The sequence below is a fragment of the Triticum aestivum genome, chromosome 5D, assembly GCF_018294505.1.
Source record: "Triticum aestivum cultivar Chinese Spring chromosome 5D, IWGSC CS RefSeq v2.1, whole genome shotgun sequence".
Lineage (NCBI taxonomy): Eukaryota > Viridiplantae > Streptophyta > Magnoliopsida > Poales > Poaceae > Triticum > Triticum aestivum.
In genome coordinates this window covers 30,882,142-30,898,138 of record NC_057808.1, presented here as the reverse complement: position 1 = coordinate 30,898,138, position 15,997 = coordinate 30,882,142, and the positions used below count along the sequence as shown (strand labels likewise).

At 46.1% G+C, this 15,997-nt stretch overlaps 1 protein-coding gene across 1 annotated transcript; it reads right to left on the bottom strand.

Annotated features, from left to right (window-relative positions):
* Nucleotides 1-13,712: 13,712 nt before the first annotated feature.
* Nucleotides 13,713-14,746, bottom strand: LOC123120180 (uncharacterized). The gene has a single exon (XM_044540174.1). It carries the CDS (start codon nucleotides 14,744-14,746, stop codon nucleotides 14,234-14,236), a length of 513 nt encoding a protein of 170 aa, XP_044396109.1. The 3' UTR covers nucleotides 13,713-14,233.
* Between the last annotated feature and the right edge of the window lie 1,251 nt (nucleotides 14,747-15,997).

Sequence of the window (15,997 nt, the reverse complement as noted above, 5' to 3'; positions counted from 1 at the left end):
ATGATATCCACCTTGCAAAAGCGTTTCAATATGTGGTTCTATCCTTGGTGGGACCTTCGAGTCTCTTTAGGATAGTATCGCATATTGGGCGTGACAAAGCCCGACCACGGCAGAAGATAGAAAGAGAATGAAAGTCATTCCCTATGCCTCAGCCATAGGTTCTATAAAGTATGCCATGCTGTGTACCAGATCTATTGTATACCCTACACTGATTTTGGCAAGGGAGTACAATAGTGATCTAGGAGTAGATCACTGGACAGTGGTCAAAATTATCCTTAGTGGAATAAGGATATGTTTCTCGATTATGGAGATGACAAAAAGGTTCGTCGTAAAGGGTTATGTCGATGCAAATTTTGACACTGATCCAGATGACTCTAAGTCTCAATCTGGATACATATTGAAAGTGGGAGCAATTAGCTAGAGTAGCTCCGTGCAGAGCATTGTTGACATAGAAATTTGCAAAATACATACGGATCTGAATGTGGCAGACCCGTTGACTAAACTTCTCTCACAAGCAAAACATGATCACACCTTAGTACTCTTTGGGTGTCAATCACATAGCGATGTGAACTAGATTATTGACTCTAGTAAACCCTTTGGGTGTTGGTCACATGACGATGTGAACTATGCGTGTTAATCACATGGTGATGTGAACTATTGGTATTAAATCACATGGTGATGTGAACTAGATTATTGACTCAAGTGCAAGTGGGAGACTGAAGGAAATATGCCCTAGAGGCAATAATAAAGTTATTATTTATTTCCTTATATCATGATAAATGTTTATTATTCATGCTAGAATTGTATTAACCGGAAACATAATACAGGTGTGAATACATAGACAAACAGAGTGTCACTAGTATGCCTCTACTTGACTAGCTCGTTGATCAAAGATGGGTATGTTTCCTAGCCATAGACATGAGTTGTCATTTGATTAACGAGATCACATCATTAGGAGAATGATGTGATTGACTTGACCCATTCCGTTAGCTTAGCACTCGATCGTTTAGTATGTTGCTATTGCTTTCTTCATGACTTATACATGTTCCTATGACTATGAGATTATGCAACTCCAGTTTACCGGAGGAACACTTTGTGTGCTACCAAACGTCACAACGTAACTGGGTGATTATAAAGGTGCTCTACAGGTGTCTCCGAAGGTACTTGTTGGGTTGGCGTATTTCGAGATTAGGATTTGTCACTCCGATTGTCGGAGAGGTATCTCTGGGCCCTCTCGGTAATGCACATCACTTAAGCCTTGCAAGCATTGCAACTAATGAGTTAGTTGTGGGATGATGTATTATGGAACGAGTAAAGAGACTTGCTGGTAACGAGATTGAACTAGGTATTGAGATACTGACGATCGAATCTCGGGCAAGTAACATACCAACGACAAAGGGAACAACGTATGTTGTTATGCGGTCTGACCGATAAAGATCTTCGTAGAATATGTGGGAGCCAATATGAGCATCCAAGTTCCGCTATTGGTTATTGACCGGAGACGTGTCTCGGTCATGTCTACATTGTTCTCGAACCCGTAGGGTCCGCACGCTTAAAGTTCGATGACGGTTATATTATGAGTTTATGTGTTTTGATGTATCAAAGGTTGTTCGGAGTCCCGGATGTGATCACGGACATGACGAGGAGTCTCGAAATGGTCGAGACATGAAGATTGCAATGTTGGAAGCCTATATTTGGATATCGTAAGTGTTCCGGGTGAAATCGGGTTTTTACCGGAGTACCGAGGGGTTACCGGAACTCCCCCCCCCCCCGGGGGGGGGGGGCTTAATGGGCCATAGTGGGCCTTTGTGGAGAAGAGGAGAGGCGGCCAGGGCAGGGCCGCGCGCCCCTCCCCCCTAGTCCGAATGGGACAAGGAGAGGGGGGCGGCGCCCCCCTTTCCTTCCTCTCTCCCTCCTCTTTCCCCCTCCACTCCTAATCCAACTAGGAAAAGGGAGGGAGTCCTACTCCCGGTGGGAGTAGGACTCCACCTGGCGCGCCCCTCCTGGCCGGCCGCACCTTCCCCCCTTGCTCCTTTATATACGGGGGCAGGGGGCACCCTAGAGACACAACAATTGATCGTTTGATCTTTTAGCCGTGTGCGGTGCCCTCCCCCCCCCTCCACCATAGTCCACCTCGATAATACTGTAGCGGTGCTTAGGCGAAGCCCTGCGTCGGTAGAACATCATCATCGTCACCACGCCGTCGTGCTGACGAAACTCTCCCTCAACACTCGGCTGGATCAGAGTTCGAGGGACGTCATCAGGCTGAACGTGTGCTGAACTCGGAGGTGCCGTGCGTTCGGTACTTGATCGGTCGGATCGTGAAGACGTACGACTACATCAACCGCGTTGAGCTAACGCTTCCGCTTTCGGTCTAGGAGGGTACGTGGACATACTCTCCCCTCTCGTTGCTATGCATCACCATGATCTTGCGTGTGCGTAGGAAAATTTTGAAATTACTACGTTCCCCAACAGGCCACTCATCATACACAACCGGAACATGCCCTACATACACGGCATACCACTTCCTCGCCATCGTTGATCTATATACCTGTCAGAGATGCACATATATATACCATGAAGCGAATTCAACAAAACAGTTACGAAACAGAAGCAACATATATAGTAAACATAGTTAACAAATTTCATCGTACCGAAAGTAATTAACTAGAGCGCGGCACCATACATCTAATAGTTTCGGCGTACTAAGAGATTCGAAGTTTCGTCGTACAGAAAGTAACAAGTAACTAAACAGACACATTGTTTTAAGCAGTGCACTCTTCCCATCTCTCCATATCCGGAAGGGTGCACCCAAGCTTAGTGAAAGGCGTCATGTCCTGACGCTGTAGGGCAATGTGGGTTCGGACGTCAGCTCGCGATATTGGGCCGCCGTAGAACATCCCATTCTCTTCGTGGACATCTTTCATGATGATGGACGCAATTTCCTGTTAGATCCGGTAGATATCATTTCGAAGTCGATTATCTGGCACAGCTCCAAAGGCTTCGGCCCATCTCTGGATATGGGTATCGGATGAAGATTTCATGCAAAGTGATTGCACATCCCTTCTGTACTCCATCATTAGATGGATGACGTAGAATCCATCATTCGCACTTCTTGCTGGTTGCTGGATGCAACAGAAGTCAGTCTTGTGGTTGAAACAAAGCCCGGCCTTATTTGTTTTTTTGCATTGGATGTAGCCACCCCGCATGCTGAAGCCCAGCATAGCTCTGTCCAGGACATACTTTATGTGTGTGTAATCTTTCTTCTGTATTTTCTTCGACGGGTCCAAATATAGAGCGCGGGAGTAACGCGGGTAAAGAACAATGAGAACGGCACAACACCCCCCGCTGCGCAAAATACACGATCAAGTTTAGCCTCCATGCGTGCAAAGTAACTATTGAAATGCACGAAAGGATGTATGTGTTATAGTGCTATCCGCGGATGACTTACCTGGGATGATAAGGTAGGAGAATCATTTCTTTGTCCTTATTGCTGACCAAGAATTCTTCGATGTACTGACTCGCATACTGACGGTTGGCGTCGTTGATTGACAAGAAGCCCTCATGCATGTAGTATGAGTCCGCGACCGCAAGACCGGTGACTTGCTCTCTCCTGACGATGTAGTTCATGTGCAGCGCATACAGGCGGACGAACGTAAAATCGAGTGTCCTCATTTGAAACATCTGGAAGATGTAATCAAACCTCAGGAAGAAGAGGTCCGCGGGGCATGTCTGGACATACATCTTGTAACTGCTCGGCCAGTGAACTCAGCCAATGGGTTTGGGATCCCCTGACGTTCACGTTCTGCGTCCTCCTTAGCCCACACGGGCCTCTTTCCCGTGTAACCACGACTTCCAAGGCGGTGGTTCCCCATGTTCTTTGCCTGCAGCTGCTTGCCTCTCTCCGATCTGGCCTTGGCAGCTTCATTGCAAGTCTCCTTGAACTTTTCAAAGTCCTCTATCATAATTTTCGGATTGTCTGCAACAATCTCGGCGTAGGTTTCATGGTCTACTTGAATCGCCTTTTTCACCCTAGTTTTCCAAGCGCTCAATGCGTTGCTGAACTTCCCTAGGGCTTTGTTGTTGATTTTTTTCATGGCATCATCATCCGATGGGTCGACTTCGTCATTCCGACCGGGGAACAGGAATCTTGCGTGCAACCTAGTTAGAAGCAGCTTCTTCAAATGTTCATTCTTCCGTATTTTGTGGTGTTGATGTTAGCGGTATCCCGTAGGATGCATGCTAGTTGGTTGCCGTAACACGCTGCCACTTCTCGCGGCTCTATTGGCTCGAACTCGCCAGGGTGCACCGCCGTGACCACCAGTCTTCCGGTGCTGAGCTCATTTGGGCGTCGTGTCCTCTTTTCCTTCTTTCCCTCACTGGCTTGGGAGGTCCCACCTTCCGTGCTATAGTTAGGAACATCATCAGCGCCAGTCTCAGTGCCGGTGTCGTTGGTGGCATCAGTGTCGGCGCCATCCGTCATGACAAGGCGGTCCGGACACCCATCTTCCTGTCTCTCCTGATCCGCCAGAAAGTCGAGGTAGGCGTGTGCTCGACCTAATTGGGACTGAGAACCTCCGGCCTCATCGGTGACGGTCATGTTTCCTAGGGTTCAATTATCGAGCTTTATATAATAAAGTAAATAATGAAAAAAAAGTGACCTTTGTTTTGCCGGAAATGTCGTTTCATTCCCTTCGCGACAAATCTCGAGCACTTGATATGTCCAACTTTCTAGCACAAGTCATGTCGAAATTCACGGAAAAATTCGGCATGACCTTTGCTAGTAAGTGCACATATAGAGCGCCTGAAATTTGACGGAATGGAAATGAATCAACATTTCCGGCAAAACATAGGTCACTCGCAATCGGGAAATGAATCAACAACCAAAGTCCGGTAGAACTACAGCAGCACAACAATATAGGATGCTCACTATAGCAGCACAACAACCACATGCACATGTACTCTCCTCTAGCATCTGCATGTACAGAGCTCTATATAGTGTGGGTTTTGGGATGCTCACTATCTGCCTGTCGAGGATGAGGGTGTGGTGTCGATGATCTTCGAGCGGCGTTGTCGAGCGGCACGTCGGTGATCTACCTGTACGTCAAGCATTCACAAGATAAATTATTGTAGACACACAAGATAAATTATTGTAGACACACAAGATCAATTGTGGACCTACAATCTGCCTAATAAAATGTTCATTTTCATTTTATTTACTCTATAAACAAACTAAACACTCATTTTCATTTACTCTAGCAACAAAATCCAAAACAAGCATATTAACAACATTCTAACAATAGGCATTTTAACAGCAAGTATTTGAACAACATGCATTTTAATAGCAAGCATTTGAACACTCTAACAATAGGCATTTTAACAGCAAATGAACACTCTAACAACACACATTTGAACACTCTAACAACAGACATTTAACACTCTAACAACATGCATTTTAACAGCATTCAACATTTAAACAGCAAGCATTTGAACAAAACAAGCATATGAAAAGGGAGGGAAGAGGGGGTGGCACACCTCGTCCGGGGTTGGGATCAGGGTCGGGGTCGCCGGGGCAGAGGGGCCGGGTGCACCTAGGTCGGGGTCGCCGGGGCAGAGGGCCCGGGGTCCTTCTCCTCCTCGTCGATCTGCAGGGAGACCAAATTTGGTCAGAGAGAGAGCAGGGGCGACACGGGGGGGAGGGGTCGGGCCAGGGGTGCACCTAGGGCAGGGGGCAGCACGGGGGGAGGGAGCGTCGGGGTGGCCAGTGGCCGGCGTCGAGGTCGGGTGCGGCGCGCGTCGACGGCGGCGTGGGCAGGTGCGCGCGTCGGCGGTGGCGTGGGCGGGTGCGGGCGTCGGCGGCGTGGGCGGGTGCGGGCGTCGGCGGTGGCGTGGGGGGTGCGGGCGTCAGCGGTGTGGGCGGGTGCGGGCGTCGGCGGTGGCGAGCTCAGAGAAAGGGGAACGAGCGAGAGTGAGAGAGAGGAAAGAGATAGGATCTAGCGGACGGTGTTGTACGCAACTTAGCTATAGCGCGTGTTGGCAAAACGTGATATAGCTAAGTTAGCTATAGCGCTGCCCCAGCCAAAACGCGCTACTGCTAACTTTTTTCTTTATTTATTTTTCTTAGCTATAGCGCTGCCCAAGCCAAAACGCGCTACTGCTAATTTTTTTTATTTTTTTTTCTTAGCTATAGCGCTGCCCAAGCCAAAACGCGCTACTGCTAATTTTTTTTTCTTTTTTTTATTTTTCTTTTTATTTTTCATATTCCACAAACTTTCTTCCTTTTTATTTTATTTATATTTCTCTTTTTATATCTATTATTCTTTTTCTTTTACTTTTTCTTTTTCTTTTTCATATTCCACAAACTTCCTTCCTTTTTCTTTTTTATTTTTCTTTCATTTCAGTTTCCACAACTTATTAGTTCTTTTTTCTTTTTTTCTTTCATTTTGCAAGACTTCCTTTCTTTTTCTCTTTCTTCTTCTTCTTCTTTTTCTTTCATTTGCACTTTTATTTTTCTTATCTTTCTTTTGCACTTTCCTTCCTTTAATTTGGTCTGTCGTTAGAGCAATACCACTGTTACCTTCCGGATAATAATTAGTATAATATATATTACATGATTTGACCGCTAACACCGGTATACAAAAAAGACACACATAAAATTTGTGGATTAGTTTGTCAGCTTGGGCGACGACGACGCTTTAGACTGATCTTCTTCCCTCTTTTGTTCGTTGTCGAATAATTGAGCCCATGGTCGTGACTTTTCCTTCTCCAGGGATTACGATCTTTCGTAGGTAATGTAGTCTTCATTCTTCTTTTGATGTATGTTTCATCGTCATCAGCATCATCTTCCCTCATCGGATCACCGTACTGGTCGTAGTCTTCCTCGTTGGCGACTCCATCCATTCCGGCGATGCTCCTTTCGCTTCTCCTCGCGACAAAACGGCTGGGATTGATCGGATCAGTTATGAAGAAACATTGTGTCACGTGTTTAGTGTGTACCCATGGCTCATTTTTGGCGATGGCGTTGACGGTACCGCTATCGGAGTCGGGTATACACATGGTAGTGAAATGTCGGTTTTCTCTGTGTACATTCTTAGCCCATCTGACACGGAACATCGTCGCGCTATGCAATCCAGAGTAGTTAAGCTCCCATATCTCTTCGACCCTTCCGTAATATCTTTCAATTACATTCCCGGTCATGGCTTCCATCATCACCCCTGAGTTTTGGTCATCACTGTTTATATCTTTCTCCTCCGTGTAGAACGTGTATCCGTTGATATCGTATGCTTGATAAGTCGCGAGGTTGGTCGAGGGGCCATGTGCTAAGGCGTATATGAGTGTTCCGTTCGGAAAACCGTCTTCCGGGGGATTAGCCAGAACTCGCTCTTTGAACCAACACACGAAAGTGGAGTTGTGCTCTCTAATAACTTCAGCGTCCGTCCTGTGCACCCCACAGTCACGGTACTTCTTTGCGATGGTCTCTTTGTGCAGTGTCACGAAATTTCTAGCACATCTAGGTGTTGTAGCACTACTAAGTTTGCCCTGTCAAGGTCGTTTTGTCGGCCCGAGCGTAACACATTCACATCCCTATGACCGTTGGTGTGACCTTCGCCTTCGAATCCTTTGATGACCCCATTCATTCTCTCGAACGGCATCATGCAATGTAGGAATGTCGGCCCTAGGTCGATGATGTCGTCCACGATGTGGACACATAGATGCACCATGACATCAAAGAACGCGGGCGGGAAGTACATATCTAGCTCATGCAGTATGACAATGATCTCTTCCTGTAGCCTATGGAGTTGCTTCACACTGATCGACTTTCGAGAGATAGCATCAAAAAAGTGGCATAGGTCAGTAAGCGTCTCACGCACATGTGTGTCCATAATCCCTCGAAGTGCAACCGGGAGTAACTGCTTCATCATCACATGACAGTCGTGAGACTTCATCCCACTGAACCTTTTTTTTCTTACTGTCCAGAATCTGTTTATCTTCCCACAGTATCCGGAACTAACTTTGATTCCGGCAAGGCACTTGAACAATTGATCGACCTCCTTCGGATCTAAGGTGAAGCAAGAGGGGGGCAATATTGTTCTTCCTTCTTGTTTACTTTTTTGCCCCTATCTTCCGTCTCCGTCTCCGTCTCGGTCTCCTCTGACGACCTTTTACCGGGCATTTGGAGATCTTTCCTGATTTTCAAAAATTCCAAGTCTTTTCTTGCCTTCGGCCCATCCTTGGTCCTCTCCAGCATGTTCATCAATGTTCCAAGCAAACTCTCAAGGATATTTTTTGTGATATGCATTTGATCAAGGCTATGAGGCATGTCGAGTATGGGCCAGTATTCCAAGTCCCAGAAAACAGATCTCGTCTTCCATACCTTCAGCAGGGGCTCCGGCGCCTTTTTCTTCGTCTTTCCCGGCGAGGGGCACTCTTCCTAGTTCTTCAATAACTCATATATTTCTGCACCGCTACGCTTATGTGGAGGACCTCGATGCTCAGCCTTACCATTGAATAGATCTCCACGCTTTCTCCATGGGTCATCCTTCTCAAGCCATCTTCGATGCCCCATGTACACGATTTTCGAAGACCCGCCATCTTTCGATAGCTGCAGAGAAGTTGTATCATCCATGGACCTCGTGCATCCGCAATATCCGTGGCACACCTGGCCGGAGAGATAGCCGTAACCGAGATAGTTCTGCACCGTCGTGATCAGCGCGGCTCTCATGTAGAAATACTCTCCTTTGCTTGCATCCCATGTCTTGGCCGCCGTTGTCCATAAGGTCTGTAACTCCTCTTTTAGTAACCCGAGATACAGATTTATATCATTTCCCGGTTGTCTCGACCCTTGAATAAGCATAGCCATGTGTATGTATTTTTCCTTCATGCACAACCAGGGGGGAGGTTGTACATCCATACAAACACGGTCCATGTGCTATGATTGGTGTTCTGGTTGCCAAATGGATTCATGCCATCACTACTAGCGCCAAGCACGATGTTCCTTGGATCATTTGCGAAAAATTCAAATTCGGCATTTAATGCTCTCCACTAGCTAGCATCTGCGAGGTATCTCAGCTTCGGCTCATCTCCGTCATCTGCCTTCACCCTCTCCGCGTGCCAGCGCATAAGCTTTGCTTCCTTAGGATCTACGAAATACCGCTGTAGACGCGGAGTGATCGGAAAGTACCATACAACTTGATGGAGCTTTCTTTCCGGCCTTTTTATATCGTGAAGCATTGCACTTTGGACAGATGGTTTTTTCTGCATGCTCGTTCCGATATATGATGCAATCATTGATGCATGTGTGATATCTAATATGTGGCAGATCAAGAGGGCACACGATTTTCTTTGCCTCCTCGACACTAGTAGGAAACAGGCTTCCCGCGGGAAGAACCTTCTTTAGGTACTTCAGAAGCTCATCCAGGCTTGTATCTGTCCATTTGTTTTTTGCCTTCATCTTTAGAAGTTCTAGTGTGAAACTCAAGCGGGTCACCTCGGGATTGCAACCATCATACAAAGGAGTCATCGAGTCTACCTCCAGTTGCGCCAGTTTGGCCTCCTCTCTAGAAGCAGCTCTATCACTAGTCGTCTTCTTGCGAAGCAGGTCTCGAACATGCGGGTCCCGCATGGCTGAACTTAGTAGCGACGAAGACGACGGCGTGTCCGCGTCTTCTCCGCCTTGAACTGCCTCTTCGCCATCGACATTTCCGAGGCCGTCTTCCTCTTCGGGCACATAATCGGTCATCTCTTCGTCTGGTGGCCCCATGTCGTTATTTCCTGCCCCGTCGATGTCCTCCTCCTCCTCCTCATCATCTTCACTTATCCACCGAGTATGGCCATGCATGAAACCATGCATGAGCAGGTGCGCCTTGAATTTACCACCCTGAAAGGGGTCAAGCCTGACTCTTCCTTTGCATTTTCGATACGGACATAAAACATCCTTCAGTCTTTTTTCATACATGTCATCCACAGCGGATTGCCAGTATCTTTCCACCTTCCTTCCATTGACCTTCATGATCACCTGCGCGCGAAGCAAATATTTTAAACACGTATATATGCATGCATGGATCAAATTCATACAAAAATTCGGCATGACCTTCCCTAAACATAGGACATATTGAGTTTGCATGCCCGAAATTTGCCGAAAAGGAATTGAATCGACATTTCGGCAAAACATAGGCAACTCATGTCACTCACATGCCACACACAATTCGGTATATTCATATCGCACATAGTTTCGGTCCTAATCGCAAACACACATATTTCCATTCTTGCACAACTCTTTTTTTGCTCACCTATTTGTCGAGAGGAATATCGAGCACCTTCTTATAATTAGCTAGTAGCTCTAGATAGAGCTATGAGAGGGAGGAGGGAGGGCATTAATGGAGGGGGTGGTGGAGGGGCAAAGAAGAGAAGGGGAGAAGGGGCAAAAGAAAGGAAGAGGAAGGAGGGAGGGCATTAATGGAGGGGGTTGTGGAGGGGCAAAGAATAGAAGGGAAGGAGGGGCAAAAACAAGTAAGAGAAAGGAGGGAGGGCATTAATGGAGGGGGGAGGAGGGGCAAAGAAGAGGGGGAAGCATTGAAGGACAAGCAAGTGCAAGAGGGAGGGGGAGAAAGAAAGGGGGAGGAAGAAGGGGGGGAAGGTGGCAGATATTTTGGCCAAGGGGTGTGGTGTGGCTAACTTACCAGTAGCGTGTCCTCTAGAAACCAACGCTGCTGCTAAGTTCTACCAGTAGCACGGTTTGTAACACACGCTACTACTAATTATCAGTAGCCTGGGCTCCAAAACACACGCTACTGGTAAACTTCTATGTATAAGCCTTTTTCTAGTAGTGTGTCCAGTACTCTAGTGTCATAGTTAGGTCTCTTTGTCCAGTGTTTCGTCTCCAGAGGTGATGGTGGTGTTGTATAAGTTTCCTCTGGATCTCTCACCGAAGTTATGATTCTCTCGGCTATGGATGGTGCTGGATTTGGGAGACGATGTCTACGTCGTCTCGGGTCCTTCGTATCTGGGCAAGCGCTTCCCGTGCCTTTTGTGTTGTTTTTGAGCTAATGATCTTTTCCTTCCTACCAGTGGCGGAGCTTTCACAAAAAGGTAGGGCAGGCTCGACTATAAGGACTGCTACTAACTGGCATTTTGTGATCCATGGGCTGGCTATAATAGGAGTAGAAGCTCCAAAGTTGGACAGGCCATGGCCCATTCGGCCTTGCCTAAGCTCCGCCAGTGTTTCCTACTCTTTGCGGTGGTGGTGTTGCAGGCATCCAACGGCTTCGATAACAGAAGGACGGCCCTTGGGGATTGGGTTGATGTTCTCCTGACTGTATTATGGGCAGCGACAAGTTGTGGCTTCATTTTCTTCCCTTGGGTATCTCCCTGATGCGACAGGTCGCTCTCTGGTGGTCCATGCCCTCTCTCCATATGGCAGCGACATTTCTTCTGCGTCGTTGCAAAGCTGGCGGAAGTTTTGTTCAGGAGATGGTTCGGCACTGCGTTTTCAATCTATACAAGGCTTCTAAATGGTGCCTTCTTCTTCGAGGTGTTGGTCCTACTAGACCTTAGTATGACGACTTCTGGACCGTAGGATACAATGTCAGGCTGACTTTGGTGATGGAGTGGTAGCGGCTGCACGCCTTCGGTTCATACTGGAGATTTAGTTTATTTGGCTTTTTGAGAACCTGGTTGTCCTTTCCTTGTTCTTTGAGATGTCTTATATCAATCTATATCTATACCTAATCAGTAATAAAGGGAGAAAGATTTCTTAATTCTCCTTCCATCATCCATTTATATTAGTTAATTTTGTGTTAACAATAAAGATTGATGGTTGAGATTTAGAAGGAGGAAGGCTTCTCTATACCTAAAAAAAGTTAAGGTTCCCTGTTCCGTTTGGTTTCGTCAATCCCTTCCCATGCGATACCGGTACCTCACATACGCCTGGTTTTCCTTTGTTAGTCCTTACTTTCGAACTCGGTTTATACATATCCCATGCACGCCTAATAATTTGGGCTAGCTGCAACATAATTTCATTGTTAGGAATAATAAGCATAGGAAAAGCAATAGATGATAGACAAAGTTGCTTGTAGATAAAAACGACCGAAGATGTACAACTGGATCCAAAAGAACAACAATGGAGCCGAAGAGGTACGGCCGGATCCAAAAGAACAACAACTGAGTTGCAAATTGAGGTGAAATTTGCACGAGTGTGATTTTTAAATTATGTGAGCAAATAAAGAAATTCATGACTTACAAAATTGCCTCACTACGCAAACCAGTGTTGATCAACTATGCCTAACTATGTCGTATAGAAATCAAACATACTCCCTCCTTCCCGTAATATAAGACGTTACGGAGGGAGTATTATATATTGCACATGAAGCAAACAGCATGTCTAGGCACAATGGAATACATATTAACTATCATTACTTTATATAAGGTGTATTTTTTGGACACGGTGAGACCAAGGTACATAATTGAAAAGAATTTTGGACGAAAATATCCTTCACTAATTAGGAAGTTAGCAGCTTAATTAGCGGCAACTAAACAACCAGCGAACTAATGAAAAGCAACTGCATCTCGAAGCACCAGAATAAAATCAATTGGTGGGATGAGAGAGAGAGAAATGTGAGTGCATGCAATGAGCGAGAGAGATCCCATTTTTACTACCTTCCTATTGGGGACTACGTAGTAGTACTTCTTATGAGAGGCATGTACTGGATGGTGGAAGGGCACGCACAGAAAACTGAGAGAAAAAAGAAAAACACACACCTTACATTATGAAAATTTTGGGGAAAAATACAACTTATTATATAAAGGAACAGAGGGAAATACACTTCGGAAGGGAGTAATAACATAGAGAGATTGCTCCAACATATGAGTGCATGACAGGCAGATAAGGTAGATGGAAATTTTAGTGCAGATATTAATAGTACATACAAATACTGCAAAGTGCAAACTATAGTTGTTCTCCAGTCACAACTACTAGGGAAACGTTTGAAACCGGCACGCCGGCCGAAAGTTCAGCCGGCCAAGAGCACGTCGTTAGATCAGATGCAAATCAACCGTCCTTATTGCTCCAGCAACTGCCCATCGCTTTGCCTGGACCTTATCTCATCTCTTCACGCGGAGAGTCCTCAGCCACTTTCTTCTCTCTCACACATGATGCATATCCTCTCTCGTTCTTCTCCCCGCCCACCTTTTTGGCTGCTGCAGATGCGGTCACCGGCGGCAACGCGGGACGACTACCACGGGTGCTACAAGGCCACCGCTGGCGCCGGCCTCAGCGACCATCGGCGCCGCGTGCAGAGGAGCAGCGCATACGCGTGGAGACAGGCAGTGGATGCAACTGGGGGCCTCGCTTCTGCGACGAGGTGCCATGACTTGATGCTCCCGGCGGCGACAGGACTTGCAACCCCAGCTTCATGGAGCTGCAACCGCGGTGACGAGGAGCTGCATCCGACAGCGATTTTTGCTGGAAGTAGTTCTTTTCTTTGCTACAATCGACACATATATTTGGTGATGAGATTTTTTTTTTGCTAGAACCATCATCAAATTTTGCTGGAACCGGCTTTTTCTGTTGCTACAATCGACCAGCAGTGTTTTTGCTGGGAAGAACTTTTTGCTGGAACCAGTGTTTTTTTTGTTGGAACTGGCTTTTTTGTTTGCTACAATCGATCTTTTTCCAGATTTGTTTCTCTGAGATTATTTTTGCTGGAAACGTCTTTTGCTATCATCGTAGTTTTTTTTTTGCTGGAACCAGCATTTTTCAAAGGATCCAATGGGACGTTGACTCACATCTACCTTGGGTAATTTTGTTGCCAGCGTCGCTGGCGAGCATCGACGACGAACATTTTTGCTACCACTGTAATCTATTTTTGCTACAACCATAGTCTGTTTTTTGTTGCGAGCGTGGCACAAGCGACCGGCGAGCGCGGCTGGCGGGCGTGGTGGCACGGGTGGCCGGCAAGCACGAAAAACCAAGGACAAGTGCGGGCGGCCGGTGAGCACGCGCGGAGTCCGGCCGGCTAGTGTGGCTGAGCTAGTTCGCTGCCTTTTTCCCCTCGATCCACTTTTCATTCGCGTTTGACTTTTTGAGGGACGGAGAAAGGTTGTATCCTACGGTTAAAAGAAGCTCTATCGTACGTTCGACAGCCGACCGGCCCAAATTTGGGCCGGTGCGCCGGCGCCTAGCACTGGCCCAACTACTAGGGATAGATAGACGGTGAAATAACAGTGCTCCTCCGATCTAGAGCTTAGCTGGCGGTTCGGTGCCAAACACCTTCAGGTACGCCCTCCTGTGAGCTTCATGGTTGATTCGCTTGTTGTCTTCCCGGAAGTTGTCAGGGATCTCCACGTAGCCCTTCTCCTCAAACTCATCCCTGATCTGCCGCTGGTACTTGAAGTTTTCGTCCCTCAACTTGTTGAAGAAACCGGCGTCCTTGCTCTTCTTTCGGTCGAAGGGGGCAGTCCTTTTCCACGACAGGATGGACCTCTCCTCCTCTTCAGACATCATGTTCTTCGCCGGAGGAAGAGGGCAGTCCTTGCACTTGCCATGCCCCCCCTGCGAACCGGCCTTAGGAAACCCCTTCTGTCGACCATGACACCCTGGCATGATCGCTGCCTCCTTCTCCTGCGAACCGGCCTTAGGAGGAAGAGGAGCCTCCTCCTCGCAGCGCGCCGGCGTGGTCGCTGCCACCACCACCTCGTCCTCCTCGTCAGACGTAACGGTGAACCGATCTTCCTCGCCGGCAGTTGCCATCGCGCGATCTAGCTGAGCAATTTGGGGTACTTTTCGTTTTCGATTGGATTCATCGTCCCCGTGTTATTATAGTCGGTGTCCGACGAACCAAACCACGATCGATGGAGTCTGTCTCGTGTCTGTCCAGGGCTCCGATTGGGCTCTTCAGGCCGCACGAGCGCCATGACGCGACCCAGCCCAACGCGCATCGCCCACGGGTATTCCAAGAAGAGCCGGGGCAACACTATGTCTCGCTTACAGCGAGACCTAGCGTGCTCTCCCTTGAGACGCGTCCCTAAATGGCCGGCCCAGACGTGCACGAAGCCACAACCCCGTTTTTTTACGTTTTCTATTTTCGTTTTTCTTCTTTTCGTTTACTATCATTTATGCTTCCAAATATTTTAAGTAAATATATTACAAAAAAACTTCCCATAAAATATTTGAAAAAAGTACTAATCAGGAACTAAAAAAATGTTAAATGTGTATAAAGAAAACGTTTCTCATGTATAATAAAATTATATACAAAAAACAAAATATGTGTGAAAAATTTGATCATGTATTTAAAAAATATTAATCAAACATTTGAAAATAATCTTGAGCAACTATTTTTAAAAAGGTGAAAAATTATTAGCATTTTTAATGAAGCATTTGAAAAAAAATCAATGTGCATACAAAAAATGTCGACCATGTGTTAAAAAAATGTTATTCAAGCATTTAAAAAAAATAAATATGTATAAAAAAAGTTTTAACCACGTATTAAAAAAACATTAATCTTTTATTATATTAAAAAAATGTTAAACTTGTATTTGATAATTTTATACTCAAGCATTTACAAAATGATAAATGTATATATCAAAAATGCTGGCTATTTATTCAAACCTAGTTAATATTTCATTTGAAAACAAATGAGCAAGCATTTAGAAAATGTTAAATGTGTATAGAAAAATGTTGACCGGGCATTAAAAAATAATATAAATCTTGTATTTGAAAAATGGTAATCTTGTATTTGACAAATGTAATCAAGCATTTGAAAAATGTTAATGCCTGTTATAGCATACTTAAAAAAACTGAGTAGAAAAAGGGAGCACACACAGATCGATCCCAGGATCTCTTGGTTGCTCTGTAGTCCTGCTAGCCACTGAGTCACCAGAGGGAATACTCCCTTCGTTCCAAAATATAGTGCTTCCTCTATTCACGTGCTTCAATTTTGACCATAAATTAAACAACGAAACCGACTGCGGTGGGAGCAAAAGTTATACCAGTGAATTCGTA

Coding starts and splice junctions, on each gene's coding strand:
- LOC123120180 (XM_044540174.1), bottom strand. CDS start 14,746: ATGGCAACTGCCGGCGAGGAAGATCGGTTCACCGTTACGTCTGACGAG.